The 16925-nt window shown below is 53.7% G+C and overlaps 1 protein-coding gene and 2 long non-coding RNA genes across 4 annotated transcripts in view; 1 reads left to right on the top strand and 2 right to left on the bottom strand.

Moving 5' to 3' along the window:
• Nucleotides 1-2979, bottom strand: part of LOC144578511 (uncharacterized) — a 145370-nt gene extending 142391 nt beyond the window's left edge. The window contains exon 1 of the long non-coding RNA XR_013524424.1: nt 2867-2979. This is a non-coding gene — a long non-coding RNA (uncharacterized LOC144578511). The remainder of the gene's footprint in view (nt 1-2866) is intronic.
• Nucleotides 2980-5980: 3001 nt separating this feature from the next.
• On the bottom strand, nt 5981-13118 carry EMX2 (empty spiracles homeobox 2). Of its 2 annotated transcripts, XM_002756630.7 has the most exons (3): nt 11812-13118; nt 9657-9841; nt 5981-7441 (listed from the first exon to the last, which is right to left on the bottom strand). In XM_002756630.7, exons 1-3 carry the CDS (start codon nt 12215-12217, stop codon nt 7274-7276), a joined length of 759 nt encoding a protein of 252 aa, XP_002756676.1. In that variant the 5' UTR covers nt 12218-13118; the 3' UTR covers nt 5981-7273. The 2 variants fall into 2 exon arrangements, with proteins under 2 accessions (XP_002756676.1, XP_035125124.1); XM_035269233.3 differs by lacking the exon at nt 9657-9841.
• An 80-nt stretch (nt 13119-13198) lies between these two features.
• Nucleotides 13199-16925, top strand: part of LOC128929182 (uncharacterized) — a 56574-nt gene continuing 52847 nt past the window's right edge. Inside the window, exon 1 of the long non-coding RNA XR_013524423.1 lies at nt 13199-13394. This is a non-coding gene — a long non-coding RNA (uncharacterized LOC128929182). The remainder of the gene's footprint in view (nt 13395-16925) is intronic.

Genomic DNA, 16925 nt, shown 5'->3' with positions numbered 1-16925 from the left:
TCATCTTCTTCCCAAATGTCAGCAGCGTTAGATCAGATTAGGAACTAATCTCTTGCCAAAATTCATTTCCGAACAAGAGAGGTGGCCGCGGGCGATGTGGAGGTTTGTCATTGGTTTCCCCACTTCCTGTATCCTTTCTCTCCCTGTTACTGGGGTGAGAGAGGAGATAAAAGTCGGAATAGACTGCACTGAGGCCCTGAGGGGGCCTAAGGAAGGTCAGACAGTGGTGCCAGGTGCAATGGAAGGAAACCCGTGTCATAAGGTGAGTGGGCAGCCGCCCTGGCCCTGTGCTGGGTAGCTGCATGGAGCCGATTGCTCAGGCATCCTTCCTGGGCTGGAGAGAAACAGGAACAAGGGCCAAGCAAATGGGGCCAGAAAGACAGGGCCTGATGCCTGAGGTTCATCCCCAAACCCCACCTAGTTCCCCACCTCGGTGTTCCCAGTCTCTCACCCTGGGGCCAGGGTGAGAGTAAAAGGAAAAAGAAAAGGCAATTGCAACCTAAAGAGAGAGAAGGAAAAAAAGGAAAATAAACACCCAAACGCACTGGTCAGTACCTTGCAGGAGGCCTCAGTTGATAAGTGACCAGAACACAGATGCTGGCCTGAATGCATAATTACCCCCAAGTGAAAATTGCCCCATCTAATTTGATATTTGGTTCTTTGCAGAAGCTATAGCCTTCGTAAATAATATACAAAGTAAGAAACCTAATCCCGCCTGCTAGAATGTTTAATTCATCATTATGCGAGCTAATTGGAAGGTGATTATATGGTAATTGCTCATTAGTGGTGTATATTTATCGCTGTACCTTATGTCAAGGCCATGGGAATTGTGTAGAGTCTGTTCTCTCATTTCAAGGATCAGTTTCAGAAGCAGGAGTGAAGCAGGCAAGATCAAATTCTTTCTGACGTCAGGGTCCAGCCAGGGCTATGGAGCCCCGTGCTATATATAGGGCCTAGAGTTGGCTGGGAGCAGGGGACGTCTGGGGCCAAGCTGAGGCCCAGCCATCCGGACGTTGCCAGCAGCTAGGCCACTACCAGGCGAGACCAATCCTCAAGTCATTTTCCAAATGAGACCCCATGCCCATCCCAAGCACCTCCGGGACCTCCAGGTGCATCTTGGCCTTTATGCCTGTGCTGGGAATGGAGACCTTCCTTCTGTGCTGTCTCTTGGGAGTGTGAAGAGGGGCAGTAAGTGTGGGGTAGGGAAGAGGATGGCAAGGCTCAATGTAGAGATTGAACCCTGGGTGAGAGATAGGGATCCGAAAGTGAGGTCTGACTTGGTGAGGAAGGTGGAATTTTGAGTGCTGCCTCTGATCCCTTGAAGGGTCAGGCAATCCCTCTGTCCCTGCCTTGCCAAAAACATTCTCTCAGTCACACCACCCAGAGAAGCCGGATGCTGGCTCCACAATGCCGGGTTGGTGTTTAGGGAGGGAAACCCAGAGCAAACTGGGAGTTTACTCCCTGGGGTGAGCGGCGGAGCCACGACGAATGAACTCGAAGCAGGAAGAAGGAAGAACCGCGGGACGTGAGCAGAACCCAGCCACAGGGCCAGCGCCTGGGCTGGGAACCTAGGAGAGGCAGGAAGGCGGGTCTGAAATCCTGAGAGTGTGGAGGGAAGGCGCGGGCTCGGTTTGCAGGTGGAGGTGGGGGCAGTAGCGAAGCCTGGGACCTTGACAGCCAGCAGGACCAGGCCGACACTCGGAGTCCAGCCTCCAGGCGCGCATCCCCGCACGTGGGCGTGATCTTTGGCGCGCTCTGGCGCCCCCTCCGAGGAGTGCGACGCGCCTCTGCCCTACGCGGACCCCAGCCCTGGGTGCCGATCCTCTGCCCGCTTCCAGCACCCGGACTTGCAGCTCTCCGGCCCTCCGAGACCCCCTGCCGGGCAACAGACACTAATAAACAAAAGGCCAATTAGACGCTGGGGCGCGGCTGATGAATGGACCTTGCGCTTTCAGGCGTGGCGCCGCCTAGAGTTTCCTGGCGCACCGGGTCACGCGGGAGAAGCCGCCTCCCGGAGACGGGTCACGGCTGGGGTCAGAGGGTTCTCAAAACTCCCACTTTCCCCTGGCTACGGGGCTGGCTGGGGCAAGAAAAAACGGCGGCCGAGCCGAGGGCGCGGGCCGGAAGCTGCGGAAGAGGCGCGAGCGGCCCCGCCAAGCCGCTCGGCTTTCGGGCGCGGTCCCCCTACGCTGGAGGCCGGCATCCTCTGCCGCCCCGCCCGCGGCTGCTCCGAGGCGGCGCCCCAGTAATTCAAGCGCTGATTGCTGGAATAATAAAGATTGGTCTAGAAAAATGCGCGGTTATACAAAACGGCTGTTGTTTGCCAAACTCCGGAGCTAGTGGGGCGCTGCGGGAACGACACCCCAGCCCAAGCCTCCTCACTAGACACACACACCTCAATCCCAAGACACACAGATGCTACCCTAGGGCTGGGCATGGACATCCATCAAACCCAAACCCGGAGAAACGCCCCCGCAAGCCACACACACCGAGGCCACCCCCATCCTCTGAGATGCCCAACTCCAGACGATTCACAGACACACTGTGCAACCAGACCATGGCACACAAATTCCACAAACTGCATTTCCACACCGTCGGAGGCACTCTACAGCCTCGCAACTGCACGTGCTGGCCCTAACTCAAAACAATCTAGACGCACAAGGACAGCTAGACATCTTGACCCAATCTGCATAAGTAGCCCCGGCCTCTGCAGCCTTTAACTTACTCAAACAATTAGCACTGACACAAATTGACTGAAGTCCTAGCTGTGACTCACAATTCTATTCCACAATCCACACAAATACCATTATACTACAAACTAGTTTATTCACCCTGTACAAACACTCAAGAACAGACCCTCACTCACCCTGCCAGCCGTACAGCGACTTGCAACGGCCCACCTGTTGGCCGCCCAGCCCTCAAACCCCCCACCACGGAGTGGGGCCCCGGGCCAGGCCTCCGAGTCGCCAGAGCCCCTCCCCAACCGGCCTGCACATCCCAGACTTTGTTCCCTGCGACTCGAGGCGGGGACGGGGAGGAGCCGAGGTTTCCAAAGCCGCGGGCAGACCCGAGCCCCCTTTCTGCCTGGCCCGCCTGGCGCGGCTCTCAGGCTGCCACAATCCGCCCCTCGCACAAAAGTGGCCCGGCAGGTTCCGGGCCGCAGCCAACGCGCCTGCTTCTGCTCGGCTTGCCTGCCAGGAGCAGAGCCGGAGGGAGCTTGGAGGACTGGACACCCAGAACTAGAGCCAGGAAGTTCGGAGGTGGAAGGTTTCTCGCTAGGACTTTCTGGCGCCTCCGCTAGAAATGCACACGGAACCCCTGTGTTCCTCGCAGGAGGACGCAGCAACTGCACACGAGCGCGGTGGATTCCGTTTGACCCTCTCAGGGCAACGCAAATGGAGAACCCGTACTTCTCCCGAGCATCCACTTAGCCAAGGGGTCCCACAGGGAAGGTCCACAAATAATTAATAAGGAAACGGAACATGGATCAAACTTGTATTCTACACTCCCATTCGGGGTCACAGGCAGGACCCTATGGCAACGTGCATGCAGTTCGCCGTGTCGCAGGAGGAGCTTAGAACCTGACCTACGATGCCCATTGAGCCCTGCCCCGGAGCATCCAGGCCTGGCACCCATGTAGCACGAAGGGGCACATAGACCTGGGGCACATGGCTCCCACACCCGCCTGCGCAGCCCAGCACGCGCACAGTGCGAAGGGAACGCAGAGGCAGGGCACACGCGCACCCTGCCCCGCGCCCCACGCCCAGATAGTCATCGTGGGATGGCATCTCGCAAATATTTATATTCCTCAGCGCCACGGCAGCCCGCGTCCACATTAGACGCTCTAATCCTGCCACTTTAAATAGATGAATTAATAAAGCAAACGAGCGGCTAATAAGCTGACTGTCCTGCCTTTTTGAGGCGGAGGAAGGACTCGAAAGTGCGCCAAATTTGTTTGCAGTGGATCAAGGCGAGCCGCCTCTGCTTCACTTTCTTTATCTTAATTCCGACTTGAAAAGATATAATTATCTAGTTTGAACAGAGCTGCTATCAAATCCTTCTTTGGGCCGGGAAGGGGGGCGTTGGAGTGGATTGCGGCTCTCTGAGCCGCTCGGTGCAGCCGGAGATAGCGCGTAATGAAGATGTGGAGGCCTGAGATACAAAGGGCATTAACCTCATTAGCATGAAACCTTTTCTTCTTACCATTGTGGGACCCTTTCAGCCGCCTAATCCCCCCTATTTTCAAAGCTTGGTTTGTAATAAAGCTTTTAGTTTTTTTTTTTTCAAAGCTAATAGTATTCTCTGATGATTTTATTGCTGTTACACTATATAGGACGTTTACCAAAAATAAAATAAAATATATCTTCACCACCAGCCCCCTTTTCCTTTGCTTAAAAAATATCAAGTATACAATTTCGGCAGAAATAAACCTTTTATTAAGACGGAAAATTTTTTTCTGGACATACCATTCTGAATTTTAAGGGGACTGCAGTCGGTGTTTAAGGTATTACGGGTTTCGGAAGGTGAGTGGAAGGAAAAGGTAATTTGTACTTGAAGAGAAAAGGATGCCTTGCGGGAATACTGACTGCAAAGCACTTGAGACAGCTCGTGGTCACTGGGGGTCCTACTGTCAAAGCACCTGGAAGCCCCACAAGAGTTTCCAGGATACCCCCAGGTGCACCTGTCCCTGTGAGAGGCAAGCCCAGGACTCTCGAGGCCACCCCATCTCCCTCCTCCTCCAGCAATTCCTGGCAGCGAAGTGTCCCCCCACACACCTTCCAAGAGGGGTCTGTGTGAAAATGCACTATGACCAGTCAGGTTTCTACTGAGGGACAGAGATGGGGGAAAAGAGGGGCGGGGGAAGACAGGCAGAGATGGGGAGAAAGAGATGGAGCATGAATTCTACTTTAGAGAAGAGGAGGAAAAAAAGAAAGAAAAAATTTCCATAGTGCCCTATAGTCCCCACACGTGCACGGAATGTCTAATCTTAACTTTTCAAGGCAGGATGTTAACAAAGCTTGTATTTTTGCCCTGCATTGTAACTTGGCCTTATCACAGTGTAAAGGGTGGGGAGATTGTCCTAAATTATGTCCAGGCAGCCCCCCTGGATCCGTGGATTAAGAGATTAAAGGAGACCACTGGGCAAGGCCTCCTCTTTCCCCTTCATATTCCTGGTATGATAATTGCTTAAACTGATTTGCACTTTCACAAAAGCTCGCAGGACGCTTTGTAGCTCGAACAGAACAGACGAGGTTTCTCTATCAATGGAAATAAAACTGATTAATGCAGCCTATCAGGATAAGAAGCAAATGAAGCATGCAAAAACAACCTCGTACCCCCAGAAGGGGGATGGAGGGAGGGAAAAAAGCTAAGTTTCCTCCAAGTCTGATTACAACTTTTTCTTTAATGTTAAAATTGAGAGTTGAAGATTTCTCAGAACACTTGCCTTATAAGGCTGCTGAGGTCCTGGGGCTCGTCCCATCACCTTTGGCAGACTAGGGCCAGGGAGAGAAGGAAAGGAAGGAAAAGCAAGCCTTGTACTTTGGGGTTTAAAGTCAGAAAGTTTAGAAGTTGCAAGATTCTTGATTCTGCTACTGTTTTCCCCAATATTCTGGGAGAATAGTCTTCAATGTGTAACTATATGTCCAGTGTTTTGTTTTGTTTTTTTTTTAATAACCAGAGGTTAACAGAAGTAAGCATTTTAACCTGAAGTTCAAACTAAATTCCCTCAGTAGGGCATACAACGGGCAAAGTTCTGGTTGGAAAACTTTTCTCCCATTCCTTTACTGAAGGACTTAAGTTTCCCTAATCTTCTCCCTTCTCCACCCTCATCTTTCTTTAAAACGCCTGAGAATCCATCAATGTGGCCCTTTTGTGGGTGAGGAGCCTAGGTTTCTTGAGCCTAGTTGGGGAAGGACCAAACTCAAATTACTGTGATACATTTTTAAAGATCCACTTCAATTTCCCAAGACGACTACTCTGAGGGCATATTGATAAATCTTTATTGACAAAATATTGACATTGACATACTTCTTGGAAGTATATAGTGTGTTAGAATTCTAACAAATTAACACAAAACACAAAAATATTTACATTCTGGTATAGAAGACATTAAGGAAGCATTTGTCATTCTCTTTAGTAAGTCTATGATCTTGGAATAGAAACTCAGTGCTTGAAAACTTGCTGCTGTGTGCTTGGCCACACTTAACATCATCCCCGCTAACTACAGTCCTTCAGTTTTTGCAATAGATAGATTTAAAGTTTGGAATAGCCATTGCAGTGAATGGTTGAACTTGGCCAATTTCTCCAACCACTAAAAGGAGAAGTTTATGTCAGGGTTTTAAGCCTCAGGATGTTAGGAAAGGGAACGTCCAAGAAGTATAATTAATTTAGGGTTTTTTTTTTCCAGTACAAGTCCTGACTCTTTTTGTGGACACCCTCCCCCACCACCCCCAGCCCCCCCGTCGTCCTGTTCCCCGTTTCTCTGTAAGAGGACCACTATCGCTGAGCCTACTTCATTTAGCTTGCACAATCACTTTGACATCAGAAGGTATCAAAAAGTGTTTACAGACTGCACATTTCTTGAAAAAATAATCAAAATAAAAAGCACACAGAACTTGTCTTTAAAAGGAAAATAAAATTACAATTCATTTTCGGTCTTTAAACACCATTCGCCCAACAACTGCTACATGCAATTCAAGGTTTTGAAACAGGTGTGGGATGGGGCTAGATATGGAATTTTCGTTTGTTGTTAATAATTGTTTCTAAAGATCGTGGGGGAAAAACACTGCCAAGTGAAAAAAAAAGTCCGGTGCCTGGTTGGGTTGTGTTTTTTATCATCATCATTATCATTTTTTAAGTGGACTGTGATAAACGGAATACCTGCCAATCATCTCGTCTCCCCAGTTTGGTGTTTGACTGACAGCTCCCCTTGTTAGAGTGCACGTTCAGCTAGCTCTCTCTCTTTCTCTCTCTCCCTCCCTCTTTCTCCTTCTCTCTGTCTCACTCACTCACTCAGCTGCCTCTTTAGAGGAGGGTCGCTTGTTGATGAAGGAGCCTCCATCCTCTGCCCTCTTGGCGCGACCTCAGGTTGGGACCCTGTGCCCTCGCTGTCCAAAGTCTTCGCGGCATGCCGCTGCTCCCTCCGATTCCCTCTCCCTTTTTCGGTGAACGTGTATGCGGTTTTTGTTTTGTAGGTATTTTTTTCCTTTTCCACCTCTCCCTGTCTGTTTTGCTCCATGTTGTCCGTTTCTGTGGGGTTAGATTTGTGTTTTTAATCATCTGAGGTCACGTCTATTTCCTCCGGACTTGCCTGCTTGGTGGCGATTCTCCACCGGTTAATATGATGCGTCCCTTTTTTCTTTTGTTGCGAATCTGAGCCTTCTTCCTCCAGCTTCTGCCTTTTGAACTTTGTTCTTCGGTTCTGAAACCATACTTTTACCTGAGGGTGAGGGGCAGATGGGGCGAGTTAGTTCTTTCACAGGATCCTACTAGAAGCCAACTGCCTGATTCCTTCACGCAGCCCAGACTCCAGTCCCAGACTCAGCAAAGACCCAGCCCCTCAGATGCCGGTCCTAAGGTCCAGCCTCCCCAAGGCTTGCTCTCAGGGAGCCGGCCCCTAGTGCGCGATGGAGAAGAAGCCCAGCTCCCTGCCCTTCAGAGCTTTCCTGAGGAACCTTTCCCCAAGGCCCGGGACGCACTGAGCCCCTTCTCTCCTGGCCCTGCACAGGGCACCTAGATCCCGCTGAGAGCCAAGCCTTACAAAGCATGGGAAGCCCCTACAAAAATAATAAATGATTAAAAATAAAAAGAGACGTGTCCCTAACTCCCTCCAGCAAGCGAGTTCAAGAGAGACCTTGGCCCGAGGCTGCTACAGCTTCCCTGAGGGCCCAATGTGCTTTCTATTTTCTGCTGATCTGGGCGGCGTTTCCTAAATATAGCGTCGTCTCCTCTTAGCGCGGCCCTGGGTAGGCCATCAGGGTTTGCCTGCTCTGCGTCCTCTGTGCAGGGGACTCTCACAGGTGAGCAGGAAGAGAATGCGGCTGGAGGAGGCAGGAGAGACAGCGGAATGTGCAGGCCTACAGACCAACCCTCCTGTACCTTTCTTTATAGCTAGGAAAATGAGTTCAAAACTGAAAGCTTCTGAAAGACCGTGGGTTACACAGAGAGAACCTAACAGGAGGGGAGGTGACAGCAAGTCCCCCTTCCCTCCTCCTAAGAAGCCCCCGAACAGGCTGCTGGTCACACTACCTCAGACCCCAGTCCCATCGCTTCACACCAGGGTGGGGCTGGAGGCCTGGCCTCACCAGAGTGGCTGCAAGAGGTCTCAGGAGCAATAAGGTGGGAGTCGGCTGCCATTCCATGGCCCCTGGGAAAGCTGAGTGGTGGGTCCTCATTCAGCCGCCAGACAGTAATACAGTCCAAGCTTCCCAGCAGTGGGGTACAGGTAGGGGAGGTGGCTCTGATATCCACCCCCCGACAACTCCTGTCCTATCTGGATAACAGTACCCCAGCCCGGTGTCAGTCCCTGGACCCCTGGAGTTCACTCCATTCCCTCCTTTGAGGCCTTTGGCCGTCCCGCCTTGCTCTCCCGAAATGCCCCAGTCCCCCAAAGTGCTCCACCAAAAAGCTAAGCGGGAACAAGGCTGAATTTAATTTGCTTTGAATTTGCTAATTGAGGGGGAGGATGGTTCATTTCTCCCCGGCGCTGGCCCAAGGCGCGCGTCGGTGCGCTCGGGGCTTGACACGCACACAAAGACTCCAGGCAGCGTGGGCAGCGAGGCGGACAAAGACCACCGCCGCCTCGGCTGTCCAGGAGAAATCAGCGGGGCCGCGCCTGGGGCCGGGCTCCGCACAAACCCGCCAGGCCCTCCTCGGTTTTAGGGCGGGGAACGCATTTTAAAACAAAAGCCTCGACCCTTCTGGCTGCCCAGAAAAGTGTTACAACTTAATCTGCCCGAAAACGTTACTGTTTACTGGGAACTTTGACCCCGCCCTGCGGCTCCGTGTACAGTAGCTCCTACTGTAGTCCTAAGCCCCTTCCCCACCCTGGGCTAAACCCAAGCCAGGCCCGCCCAGGGACCCTGCTGTGTAGAAGGCCTGTGCCTGAGGCAGACCCTCTCTGCAACCTCCCAGCCTTATTACTCTGACGTAGGGTACACACCGGACGCATGGCCTCCACCTTCTGATCTCTTATCTTCAGGGAAGTCACTCGAGCCGACCGTGTGAGCCATGGTCTAGAAGTCGCTCAGAACTCATCTTTAACCCACATCCGGTCCTTACCAGCCTCCAGCCCCAAACACCCAGAAATCCCACTGTGCTCCCGAGCTTCCTGGACCCCAGTAGGGTCCTCACACTCTCGCCAAAAGTCTCACCAGAAGTGCGGGGATATCTTAGCCAGGACATACCCACTGGACAGAGAAACAACTCGGCGCGTTTCGCCAGAACCTAGGGCAGGTTGGCACTGACAGCCCCTTTCTGGAGCCCAACAAAGCCAAGCACCCTGAGACTCAAATTCTGAGCCCAGGCGTGGAACCAGCTACCGGGACCTGTGTGAAAGGCCCTCACAGAGCTCCGTGCTCTCGACAGGCTTGGGAGCCAGATTTGGGGTGGGGGCGCATGCCATCATGGGTTCCTCGCCCCCGGGGCGCACTCACCTGAGTTTCCGTGAGGCTGAGACTGTGTGCCAGTTGCTTCCTTTCGGCGCCTACCACGTAGTGATTCTTCTCAAAGGCGTGTTCCAGCCTTAGAAGCTGGGACGGGGAGAAGGCGGTTCGGATCCGCTTGGGCTTTCGGGCCAGCGCGTTGTGCAAAAGGAAACTCTCGGGGCTAGTGTCGTTCCCTGCGGAGGCACAGCAGAAGTCCCATTAGCCGGGCCGCTCCTACCGCAGCCACAAACTTCTCCCGAGCCGGACTGGCGCAGCACTGCGCTCAGGGCCTTCTCAGAGCCCGCGCCACTCGACCTGCGGGGGGCAATTGTACTCCCGAGGGCGCACGAAGGGGACGTCGGCCCAGCTGTCCGGCCCGGAACGCCTGGGCTCCACCTGTGCGGCACCCAACCAACAGCTGCCCCGGCGGGACCAGTCCCCAGGCTCCTGACCTCGGCGGGCTCCCCAGCCGCTTTGGCGCCGCGGGCTTTGGCGCCGCGGGCCTTGCCACCACCTTGCCGGGCGCTGGGGATAGGGGAGGGAGCCGCAGAGCCTGGCCGGGCGATTGGCGCCCACAGCCCGAAGAAACGACTTTCTTTGCTTTCTAACCTCTCGGGGAACTTTGACCCAGGGTGGAAAGGCGGCGGGCGGCTCTCCACAGTTTTCTCGGAGATTTATTTTTAAATTATTTGTTTTGTTGCCCCTCCGGAAAAGTACAGAGGCCGGGCTAGTCACTGCGGCCAGATCCCGGCAGAAATCTCGCCGGCGGGTGTGCCGGACCACAACCCCTGCTGTCTCTTGAGAACTGGGCTCCCGGGCTCCCGCCTCCGGAGAACTAGAAGAGAAACGCGAGCAAAGGGATCGAAACCCGGGGGATTACCGAGTTGCAGACACCGCGGTGACAGTCTGAAATGCAGGAAGATCCCAGAGGCTCCGGGTCTGTTGGGGGGACCCTAGGCATGACTGACAGAAAATGAGGAAGGGTAGCCCTAAACTTTTCGAGCAAAGCCTGAGAGTATTGGGTTTACTCATTAGGATAGGAAATAGATTCGCCAAAAACCCAAACAAAGAAAACCAAGCCGACAATACAGGCGGGATGAGGCAAATCCAGCTCGGGATTAAAGGTGAAATGTTTTGCGGGGTTTTGTTTTTTTTTTCTTTCTTTGGTTTGGTTTCTAAAATATGGGGAGGGAGATGACGTCTACCTGACTCTAGGCTCCGGCAGGAACGCAATGGGTTAATGAATGGACAAGTCGTGGAATATTGATCCGCTGCCGCTGGAGGTAGGTCTTTTGCCGAATCCGATCAGTAAACTAATTACTCATCCCCTTTTCTGAAGTTTTAACTCTTCTCCTCCCACCTCGTACCCAGAAAAAGAAAACAAATCAAAAATATCGCAAGAAATGAAAACATCCGAACAGATCTTTCCCTCAGACAGTTTCCTGACCAAGTTCTTTTTTTTTTTTTTTTTTTTTTAAGAAAGAAAGAAAAACAAAAACCAGACCGAACCTGCCTTCCCGCTGCGACTGCTCGGTGCCCCAATTAAGCAGGTCGCGGCGAGATCGCCGAGCCCTGGAGCTTTCCACCCGCACAGGTTCCCGCCCCTCCCCAGGCCTCCGAAAAGCAGGAAAGAAAAAAAACAATCTCATACTTTTCTCCGGAGGCTCGAGGGTCCTCTGGCCTCTAGAAAAGGGTGAAAGACCAAGAAGTCGCGGGTCTGGGCTGAAGGGGCGCAAAGTGGGTGGTGAACAGGGTAGAACGCAGTCGAAAACAAGCCTATCGGCCGGGCCCTGTCCGCGCCCCTGGAAGCCAGGACTGTTGGGAGCATTTCCGAGGGTACCAGGAGCCTGGGGCCCCGGCGGGTTTTGTGCTCCGCGGCGCCGGGCACGCTCAGCCCAGCCTGCTCGCATCCCAGCGCATGGGGTACAACTCCGTCGCACCCCTTCCCAAAGTGTCAAGCGGCCCGCAGGCCATCACTCCAAACCGGTCGTATATTCGGTGACTGGGGATCTACACCACGCCCGGCCCCGCGCCGCCTAGTTTCCCAACCCGGCTCCGGAGGAACCTCCGCCCAGGCCTTGCCACGCGCCCACCCGGAGCAGGCCGGGGGCAGGGAAGGATGCGGCGGGAGCGGCGCGCTGCAGTCCCGCAACGTGGCACGTACCTTGGAAGCGATGACCCAGATATCGATAGCGGTGGATGAGCCAGGGGTAGAAGGTGGACGGGTCCCGCTGCTGCGAGGCGAAGAGGGGGTGTGGCGAGTGCGAGGAGGGTAGGGGGTGGGCGGCCAGGGCGTGCGGCGGCGGCACGGGGTGTACTGGCACCGCGGGGTTGGGCGGGTGCGAGACCGCCTCAGCGAACACCAAGTCCGGGTTGGAGTAGACGCCCCTACCGGCGGCGGCGGCTGCAGCCGAGTGGAAGCCGTTGAGGAACGGATTTATGGGGCTGGAGTTCGCGTAGCTGAGTGCCGCGGGACGGATGGGGTCCTCGGAGCGCGAGGCGGGCAGGGGACTGTCCTTGGCCACCAGCGACTCGATGGTGAAGCAGCGCTTGGGCGCCGGTTGGAACATGCTGCGCCGAGGAGCGGGCGCCCCGGGCTCCCAGCTCCCGGCGACCGCCGCACGCTGCCTCCGCCGCCCGCTGCCCGCGGCGAGGACGGACGAGAATTGGGGACTCGTTTGTTTGGGGTGGGGGTGGGGATGGGGATGGGGGGAGGAAAGGAAGAAAGAAAGGAAAGGAAAGGAAAGGAAAAAGGAAAGGAGGGGGGAGGGAGAGGGAGAGGCGAAGCCGAGGATCCCGAGAATCTTGCACCAAACGCGCCCAAGCTGGAGAGAGGGGGAAAATCCTTCCAGAAGAATTTGCAGGCGTGGATTGGGGTAATCTTTTTTCTTTTTTTTTTTTCTTTTCTTTTTTTTTTTTTCTTTTTTTTTTTTTTTTTTTTTTTTTTGGCGAGATAGCGTGGGGGGATCGGAGTTAGAGGCAGGGAGGAGAAGGGGGGAAAGTTCTCGGGGGAGGCAAAAAAAAAAAAAAAAGTTTTTTCTCCTCCGCAAAAGGCGGGCAGGGCGCCCTAAGTCCAAGGACAATCCATGGAAGTGTTCGCTTCTTCACAAGTTGTGCAAACGATTTGTTAGTTCATGAGCCTAATTAGTGCGGGGATCACATAAACAGCTTCCTCCGAAGCCTGGTAAATGGCTTGATGATTGGTCGCTATTACTCGCCCTGAGGTGGAAGGGGGGAGACTGTTTAAAGTGCGTCAGAGGGAGGCGAGCGCCTGGGAACCCGGAGGCCTGGATCCGGGCCGAGAGTGGAACGGAGTCGGCGCCGCTGTCTCGGTCGAGCCTCCCGCAGCCCGCCGGGCCGCCTGGCCTCTCCGCGTCTTCGCCCCGCGCTCCCAGCTCACTCGCTCCTGCGGCGCCCGCTGCGGCTTCTCCTCCTCCTCCTTCTTCGCCTCCTCCTCTTCCTCGGGTTTCTGCCTCTCCTCCTCCTCTTCTTCCTCCTCCTCTTTCCCCACCTCCTCCCCCTCAGCCACCGCCTCCTCCTCCACCAGCACCACTCCCTCCGGGGCACCCCGGTCCCTGCAGAGTCCCTGGCCGGCACCGCCTCTGCTGCGGCCCCCTGAATCCTGAGTCTGCTGCGCCCAAGCTGGTAGGACAGACGGACAGATTCCTCAAGTCTAGCGCTCCGCCGCTGCTGCCCGGCGCTGCCCGGCGTCGAGGGAACAGGGATCGCCCCGGGAGGACCGCGAGGGTAAGCGGGCGGGGGCTGGTTCCTAGTGAGAGCTAAAGGCGCCGTTCGGTTAAACCAACCCTCACTCTTAACAAAACTCCCAGCGGTGTCCTAGGCTAGGAGGGAGCCAGGGGTGGGGGTACGGGATCCTCCCACCCCACCAACCACGCTTAGCCTCGAGGTTCCAGGGTTGGTGCCTTCGCGACTCTAGACCCTGCTCGTTCGTTTGGGAGTTGAGACCGGGAGCTGCCTACCCTGCCGGAGCAGTGGGTTTCCAATTCGCTCCCACTCTTGCCCCACGGTCTCTAGCGTTTTCTGTCTGGGAGGGTGCTCACCTCCTTCCCCGAAACAATTCCTTCTGGAATATCTGGGACCCGCAGTCCAAGGTTAGGGGAGAGCCCGATGTGGTGCTACTGTACTATTATGGTTCCGTTGTAGTTATCTTTGTTAGTGTGGCCAATGTTATTATTATGAATGCTATTTTTTTATTATTATTTCTATTATTATTCTGCCATCTGTAGTCCCACGGTCGGGTTGCTGTGCAAACCCAGTGCAACTAGAGACTGCGGATAGCATCTCCAGTCCCAGGCCTTGTCCGCATTTTCGAGCTCGCCTTTGGTTTTGGGATGATTTTAGGGCTGAGTTCCCTCGTCCCCATTGGCTCGCGCGGCGGCATAATTATGATCACATCCCCAGGCTGCTGGCGCTGCTCTCTGTTTATTGGTGGTTAAAGATCTATTATCTATTCATCAGCCGCCTCTTTTTTCTTTCTTTTTTTTTTTCCAATTACATTCTTCTAAAGTGAAGTACAAGCAGGTATTTTGCACGTTTGCAATTAATGATTTTAAAAAATCCTAGCGTCCTTTAAACCTGTTACTCCCAGGCCCCTGTTATTTCTCCTAAGAACGCAGAAATGCCTGTGTTTGGTGACTAGGTTGCCATGAGACCTGGGAGAGAAGTCGATGGGAAGGGGGAAAAGAGTGAAGTCCACCGTGAGCGAAGCTGCACTGCCACCAGATGCATAGTTGAGGGGCCAGGTCTCAGGACAAGCTACCTGCTTCCTCCCTTGATTTCATCGGCTCTGTATTTACATTTGTGTCAATTACTCTTTTATTTCAGATATAATGTTGTGTTGGGGAAGGTGTCCAGAAACCTTTTTTGGGAAATCAGGCGAGAGGGGTTGGGAGCAGTGTTTTCGGGAGTTGTCAAGGCACCAGACAGATTCCTGGGGAACCGGCAGAGATCATCTTCGTTGCCCCGCCCCACACCTTCCCTGGGAACACACACACATATTCTCACATGAGACAGATGTGCGCCTCAGCTTTGCTCTCACAGTGGGAGACACCTGCCTCTCCCTTAGGCTTTGAAGCTCTGGGATGGGGTCTTGGCCCAGTAGTGTCCCTCTGTCAGTTCCAGGAGGCTTTCCTTTCTCCTTTCTCCTTTCTCCTCCTCCCTTTTTTCCAGGCCCAAAGATTCTGTGCTTTGGATCCAGCCCTTGGGGTGGGGGTGCATTTAAAGATGCACCTCCCTTGGGCCTGAACCACTGTCCCCCAAAATACTGTCTACAGCTCAGAAATCCCTCCATTAGGCCCCTCCTCTCCTAGACCAGCAGGGAGCCTAAAGCCAAGGCAGAGGGTGGAGGTCTTTTGGCTGTGCCAAGCCAGCAAGCCCAGGGTAAAGCTAGAGGTCAGCCCTCGGGTTTTTGAAGTTGGAAACAAACACCCAGCTTAGGCAGACTGTGGATCCTGAATCCTGGCAAGCAGGAGAGGGCACATTTCATGAGAGATTCAGAAGGAGGACTGGAGGGCCAGAATCTGGCAGTGCCCTCAGGCCAGACCCTCCAAATACAGGCTGAGACTCTAGGGTTGCAAACTGGAGCCACTGAAAGCTCCACCCTTAGTGATCTTAGGTGGGGGCATAAAAGTCATTGACTTCGAGGGCAAGGGGAATCCAGTGTGTCTTGGAGATAGGGTGAGACCCAGGTGGTGTGTGATGTGTAAGGGTGATTGATGGGTGCTTTCCCTCTTTTAAAACTTGCAGCCCTGGGCACTAAGGTGCAGTCATTATTCCCTTAACCAGGACAGTGTTGGGCTGGAGAGGGAACCCCTCAGCCTTCTGCCCCAGGCGGGACATTTAGCTGCAGCCGAGGGGTAGCCAGCTCCACAGTCCCACTCCAGTCGGCTGGGATCCTCTGTAGGCCACCAGCTTTTTACTAACTTCCCTTCTGTGGCCAGGCTTGCCCCAGGGGTTTTAGCTAGCCTACAGGTGGGCAGGGGTAAAGGGGCATCGGGGTCTGAGGTCTGGTGTCTCCCTTCCTGAAGAGAGCAGGGCATGCTAGTCCTCTGCTTCAAGTGCTGCCAGACCCAAGCTGCATTCCAGCCCCATGAAGGAGAAGCGGGTTTCCAGTGAATCTGGAGGTTCCGAAGCCCTGGAAGCTGGGTAATCAATGCTAATTCATGCACTGGGCCTGAGGAGCCCGGGAAGGTTCTCAGGGTCTGGCCCCCTTGTGCAGGGAAATTAACTAGGATAGTAACTCATTAACCAGGCTGGCCAGTGGAGGTGTGCCAGGGCACTGGGCGCTATAATCTGGACTGGACCCTGTGCTCCTAGATGGCGCAGCTGCCCTGACACTCAACTTTACTTGTGGATTTGGGCCTTGCAGAATATGGCCCCCTTTGTTCCTTAGCTGCCCGAAGAGTGAGTGTTTGGTTAAGTAGCCCTTCGTACAGTGGGAGATGTGGGGATTTCTGAGACTCCAGCTTAGAGCAAGGGGCTTCCTTCCCCTGCCCTATGGGTGCCCCTAGCCACTGCTGCCTCTTGGGCTGTATAGACTCAGGAATCTACCTTTGCAGGCAGCTAGACTAGCACACACATTCAAAAGTTCTAATTCCGAATCTGTCACTGAATGACCTTGGGCAACATGGAAACCTCTCCCGACCTTATTTTGTCGTATGTAAAAATACAGCCAATAATGCCTGGGAGGCAGTGGGGGGGGGGGGTAGCAGTCAGCTTGTTTTGGAGGATAATAGAACTATTCTACTTCCTGATTTTGGTGTACTTTACACGACTCTATACGTTTTTCAAAACTCACAGCACTGTACGTTACAAAGAGTGAGTTTCATTGTATGTAATTATACTTTAATAAATCTGCCTTCTTAACTGCGTGACCTTGGGCAAGTTACCTAACCTCTCTATCTCTGTCTTCTCTGAAATGGGAATACTTAATAGTACTTTTGCATTGGATTTGTTCAGTGAGATAAACAAAGCAAAGTGCTTAGACGGTGTGTGGCACATTATGAACTACAATAAAAGTTCACTCCTGTCCTTGATCCTGCTGTTATTATTACCTACCCACCTCCAAGGCTTGTTACTGGGTTTCAGAGACTGTGAACAATATAGCTGTACAAACATCCACTAATGCTGGTCTCACACTCCTCTGTGCTCCCCAAAAAGCTGACAGCTTCTCTTGTGAGATGTTGGGGTGATCCAGGCCTGGAGTCCTGGCTCCTTGGTTGATATCAAAGGGCAGAGACTCCTGGGGATCTCTGATAA

Source organism: Callithrix jacchus, chromosome 12 (assembly GCF_049354715.1).
Source record: "Callithrix jacchus isolate 240 chromosome 12, calJac240_pri, whole genome shotgun sequence".
Taxonomy (NCBI): Eukaryota; Metazoa; Chordata; class Mammalia; order Primates; family Cebidae; genus Callithrix; species Callithrix jacchus.
The sequence above is the reverse complement of the archived record's forward strand: the minus strand, read 5'-3'. Positions and strand labels throughout refer to the sequence as shown.